The 6,086-nt window shown below is 45.5% G+C and overlaps 1 protein-coding gene across 1 annotated transcript in view; it reads right to left on the bottom strand.

The window, feature by feature from the left end:
- The window catches only part of dlc (deltaC), a 231,068-nt gene that overhangs the window by 181,613 nt on the left and 43,369 nt on the right, over window positions 1-6,086 (bottom strand). Inside the window, exon 5 of the mRNA XM_008401989.2 lies at window positions 2,896-3,087. Within this exon, the coding sequence (XP_008400211.1) occupies window positions 2,896-3,087 (192 nt within the window). The remainder of the gene's footprint in view (window positions 1-2,895; window positions 3,088-6,086) is intronic.

Raw genomic sequence — 6,086 nt, 5'->3', positions numbered from 1 at the left:
ACAATTATGCCAAGGATGGATAGATATGACAAAATCACGACTGGTCAAATATTTGTAGCATAAAAAACAATAATAAAATGTCAGATGTCCTCCAGCAATGCCAGATGAGAGCAGCAGGACAACCTGATGCTCAGCAGCTCCATCTGGATGCTGAGGGTCTAAAACCAAAAGGTTAGATTTGCTGCTTGTCCCACTAACTGTGCAGGAAAGAGATGATCTGAGTGGACAGATAACCAGCCAGACTGCTGACAACATGTGTGAATGGAAAACAAAATGGAAAACTCCACGATTAAACTTTAATGTGCTTGTTATTTAACAAACAAACATTCATTTCAACAGCCAGAGACCTAAACCCATCGGTGGCCATCGATACTGACGGCTGATTGGCTTTTGGAGGAAACAAATATATTCACATAATTATTTTTGGACCGGAGCCCAAATGATCTGCTGGGCAAAGTGTGGCTGAGCCTTTGGTCCGGGCCGATAAGGACATGTGGGCCCGATGTCTGTTTCTTTCCATCCCAGCGCCGTTAGAAAGAAAACATCGTCACGGTTCTATAAACAGCATCTGGGCCAGATGTGGCACAAACACAGAAATCTCATTTAATCTTTAGGCAGAACCGGGTCAGACCCGGACCGGATCAGAGCCTGTTTCAGGTGTCAGACCGGTTCCTGATCCCAACCCGACCCGGAGCTGCCGCATGTGGTGAACCTTTGGGTGATGATCTGGAGCCTGTTGGTCCAGATCTCAGTGCTGGAGGTTTGATCTGTGCCTCTGTCTGCGTAGAAACACAGAGACGTCAGTCAGACTGTCAGAGTTGGTGCAGCCTGTGGAAATGTCTGGCAAGGCAGGGCCGTAAAGTGGGGGTGGGGGGACGGGGGGGGCGCCCCCTCTTTTCTAGTGCCTACGGCTCAGGTTACAACAGGAACTAAGATCAGTTACCATGACGACGCAGATGATAACAGCTCTACATTATGATGTCACCAGGTGACCTTTGACCCATAAAATCACTGAACAGATGCTGAGAACAGAGAAATGTGTGGAAACTGAAGTTATTAAAGAGGAACGATCTAGAGTTATAGATCTAATATATAATGTATATAAGATCTAGAGTGTAGCTCTAATGTTGCAGATCTAGAGTCAACACGCAGCTTCAGTTATTGGAGTATGGGAGTATTTTTCTGCCACATTTCCAGAGCCCCCAGTTCCAGTCTGAAAGCAGAACTTCAAGACTTTCTTCTCAAACTTGTAACGTTTGTTACTGCAAAACTCCTGCTCTCTTTCAAATATTCACTCTGCTTTCTCAATGTGGCCCAGACCATGGCACTCCCTCCACCGTGCTTGGCTGGAGGCATCAGACACGTATCTCTGTCCTCCTCACCTGACAGCTGCCACACATGCTGGAGACCATCTGACCCAAACTAACTGATCTTGGTCTCTTCGGACCTCAGGACCTGGTTCCAGGATCCATGTCCTGTGTTGACATGTCAAACTGTTTGCAGGCTTTCCTGTGTGCAGACTTCAGAACAGGCTTCCTTCTGGGCTGACAGCCATGCAGACCAATCTGATGTAGTGTGTGGCGTGTGGTCTGACCACCGACAGGCTGACCTCCGACCTCTGACCTCTGCAGCAGTGCTGACAGAACCCCTCCACCAGACAGCATCTGGACGTGACGCTGAGCAGGAACATGAGGTCTGTTCTGAGTCCAGGCTCTTCAGAAAGCTGGATGATCTCGGCCACGGGGCTGCAGCTCCGTTCAGGGTGTCAGAAATCCTCCTTGGCCGTCTCCATGCGGCGCAACAATTCGTCTCTTAGGATCCTCAGAGATCGTTGGGCCTTCAGTGACCAGGAGGACAGACTGAGAGCTGCACTACAAACTGAACACCTGCTGCCTGTGCACACCTGAGGCTGAGTAACACTAACTAGTCACATGACATTTTGGAGGGAACATGACGAGCAGTGCTCAGTGTGGACCTGTAGGGGTGTACTCACTTTTGTTGCCGGTAGTTTAGACTCTAACGGATGTATATAGTTATTTACATTGTTATATAAGCTGCACACAGATAACTGCCAGTCTGTCAGCGTTGTCCCATGAATAGGTTTACTTAAATATCTGCAGAAATGTGAGAGGTGTACTCACTAGACACACACACACACACACACACACACACACACACACACACACACACACACACACACACACACATATGTATATACACACAGTGTGCAGCTGATCCAGAAGCTGCTGCTGGAGTTCTGACTAAAACCAGCTGGTTAGAGTTGCTATGGGAACATCAACCTGCTGAAATGTGCTATGCAATGATTGATTGATTGATTGATTGATTGATTGATTGATTGATTGATTCTGTTGAACCCAAATTCAAAGACACTGCTGGGTTTTCACTGGTTGGTCTCAGAAAGTCTTTATTACTCTGGTCAGTTTCAGTCATGCTGACTTTCACTAAGGGACCTAAAACCAAACAGGAAGTTGAAACACGGGACTTCCTGTTGGTTCTGAGCTGATGTCAGAGTTTCTCCTGGTTCTGTTTGTAATTGGGTCGATTCACAGTAAACGAGCTCTGGACCAGGTTAAGCCCGGCCTCCTCCCTCTGGACCAGCAGGCGGTTCTGCTGCTGGTTCTGTGTGGACCAGGTCAGACCGGAAAAATGGACCACCTGGGTCAGAACCTTTCCAGGATTCTTTACTGAATGCTACGTCTGTCAAGTCCGTCTGACCCGATGGGCCGACACCGAGTCATGTGACCGGTTTGGACCTGTGGCTCTTAGAACCGGGCCTCACATCAGGTCTGCTTTGTGTGGATTCCAGAAGTCAGAGGTCAGTCTGGTGCCTTGTCTTTAGCCATTTTAGAGGAAGCCGGACCGAGTCGGACCCACCTTGGTTGCAGTACAGGCCTCCCCAGCCCTCATTGCAGCTGCACTCCCAGGGCAGCAGGCAGGTGCCGTGCAGGCAGCCGGGGTGCCGCTGGCAGCTGTCGCAGCGCTGCCCCTCCCAGCCCACGTTACACCGGCAGCGTCCGGGCGCCTCGCACACGCCGCGGTGCCCCCCGCAGCCGCCTGCACAGATGGCTGATGGGAGGAGAGAGAAGAGAGATTACCAGGAGAACAGCAGAAAATGGCTTCACACACACACACACACACACACACACACACACACCTACGAGTGCTGAACTGGACTAGACATGGGATTTTTCCGTTTCGTGGGCCGAAGAACTTATTCACTTCCTGCTCTCAGTGAATCCGCTTCCTCTCTGACCTCTGACCTCTGCTGTGTTTCCTGGATTCTCTCCCATCCTCTGAACTGGAGATCATGGATCTGCTCAGCTGCTCTCTGAACCAAAGGGATCCAGTTTGCTGTGATCAGACTGGTCAAAGCAGAACCAGTGATGGGGCCGTTCTGGCCCCGATGATGGGGCCGTTCTGGCCCCGATGATGGGGCCGTTCTGGCCCCGATGATGGGGCCCGCGCAGCAGGAAACACCATGCATTCCTAGGGAAGACGCAGACTGTCTCTGTCTCCATGTTTTGTTCAGGATGATGAAGACATGAACTAACTGGATTTCTGCTAACAGGGCTATTAGCAGTTAGCTGCTAATTGACAAATGATCAGCAGCTGCTGGCGGTTATGGTGCATGAAAAGAGGGATTTTCGACAGCTGGAGATTGAGGGCTATTGGAAAGAGGTTTTGGTAACACTTTATTTGAAGGGGGGTGAATAAGACTGTCATAAACATGAATAAGCCTTCATGAATATTTGTGACTGTTGTCATAAATATTTATGAGAGAAAGAGAAAGGCAAGAGTGTTAATTTATAACCCAGTTTTTCTCCAAGAGGTGAGTAGACTGTGTGAGATTATCAACCATTTAGCATAATTAGCTTAGCTACAGACTGTTTGCCTCCATTTCACAGCGTTTAATGAATTAAGGAAACAAATTACCAACATGTTCATATATTTAACTTGTCCCTTGTACCTTTTACCACTTAACAGATGAGTCAGTCAGCAGCAGCTCTAACCCACGTCCCTCCTGATCCGTCCTCTCCAGAGTGAAATTAAAGCTGCAGTAACTTTTATAAAAATATTTTTTCCACATATTTGTTAAAACAGTCATTATGTTGTGACATTACGGTATGAGAGGTAAACTGTGAAAAATCTATTTCCTCTGCTTTCTCCCAGTGCTGGAAACAACCAGAGGCAGGAGAGTTTTAGTGCTGTCAATCACAACCTCATGTTGCTGCTCATCCTTCCTCCCCCTCGATTTGTGCTATTCTGTTGTAAATCTTCAGTTTAGTTAGCATAGCTACCAATGACGGCAGATAAACGGTTTCCTGTAATGATAAGTTGTTTCTCCACCATTAGCACATTTAGCAGTGAGTGAATGAGGATGATTGACAGCACTAAGACCCTCCTCCTGGTTCTGATTGGTTGTTTTGGTCAGAACGGTGCATCACTTTAACCAGTAATTCAGGAAGCAGATGGAGGAGATTGATTGTTTCCACAGATTATCTGTCTCATAACTGCTACATGGTGACAGCTGTAACAAATATGGAGGAAACATRTTTTTATTAAAGTTACAAACTGCAGCCTGAATAAAATGCAGCTACTAGCATGTTTAGAAGTCTGGATAACTTTATGTGTATTTTGCTCGTTGCTTTAGACTGTTGCTCGTTGGTGGAGACATTTCAGTATCTAAACTAATAGAAAACATTAAACCACCTACTAGCATCCTGGATGTGGACTGTTGGATGATAAATTCATGAGCAGTAAATATTGTGCTGGTATCAGGATTGAACCAAAGAAAGCAAAGCAGATGCAGCCTTTAAAACTGACGCTTTTTATGGGTCAGATAACAGCAGCTGGTCAGGGGCCCAATGTCACCTGATGTCAGGGGCCCAATGTCATCTGATGTCAGGGGCCCAAGATTCCTGGCGGCGCCCCTGGCACCAGGTATGACGTTTGCTTTAGCCTTTGAGTTGCACCACAGAGCCTCCGGCCCCCCCTCTGGCTCCGGCCCTGGTCGTTTGTCACTGTCTGTCAGTCGAGTCTATTACTCACGATATTTGCAAAGAAGCTAGCCAACTAGCAAGGGAGTATCAGCAGCTAATTAGTGTTAGCCTGAAGTCAGAGTCAGGGAAGATGCTAGCGTACGACTAAAACGTCTTCCTGTCAGAAAAATCCAGAGAAAAACAAAAACTAAAAATATGAGATTCAATAATCCTGTCACAACAAAATTTAAGACCGGTTGTATGAGTTTGACGGAAAATCAGTTTTATCGATTAATCACATTTTTGGTGTTTGATTATTCCCTTTTTGGAAAATCTGGATGTTTTTTCACTAAAAATATGTTTTGGGGGTTTTTCTGAACCAAGAGCAGCCATCTTGTTTTAAAGCTTCAGTTGATTCAAACAACGAATTAAGATCAAATTTCTGGTAAATTTGTTATTTTGCTAATATTCTGACTATGTGCTACTAATTAACCGAACATGCTCAGAGCCTGGACCTGATGCAACTCACAGGACTGACTGAAATAGAATACACTTTTTGAAGATTTTTTGTCATTTTTATTTTCTTTTTTAGAAATGAGAGCAAGAAAAAAATTCTGATTAATCAAATGAAAATAATCTGAGAATTTATTTTTAAGCCATATCACCAAGCTCTCCCTACGATCAACATTTAAGGCCAACTTACGTTTTATGAATTCAAGGCATTTTATTTTTTTAAGGAGCAGACACTAAGTGAACTGTTCATATGATTGAACTAATGAATGAGCTAAATAAACTAGTTCACAAAAACAAAACTGAGGTAAGTCAAACATGTGGTGCAGTTATTGCTTCTATTGCACGAAGTTAATGTGATGTTAGTCTAGTTAGAAAACTAGTTTTGATGCCAACACAAAAATACTGCAGAAAAATACAGAACTGATTTTTAAGGATGTCAAAGTTCAATAATCATTTCCTCCACACTTGGTTGACAAACTGGTTGACAGACTGTTTGGATGGTTGCCGAACTGTTTGGTTGACGGACTGTTTAGTTGGTTGACGTACTATTTGGTTGTTTGACGGACTGTTTGG

The sequence above is a fragment of the Poecilia reticulata genome, unplaced genomic scaffold (assembly GCF_000633615.1).
Source record: "Poecilia reticulata strain Guanapo unplaced genomic scaffold, Guppy_female_1.0+MT scaffold_159, whole genome shotgun sequence".
NCBI classification, from domain to species: Eukaryota; Metazoa; Chordata; class Actinopteri; order Cyprinodontiformes; family Poeciliidae; genus Poecilia; species Poecilia reticulata.
Note: the sequence above shows the minus strand (reverse complement) of the source record. Positions and strands in the feature narration are given on the sequence as shown.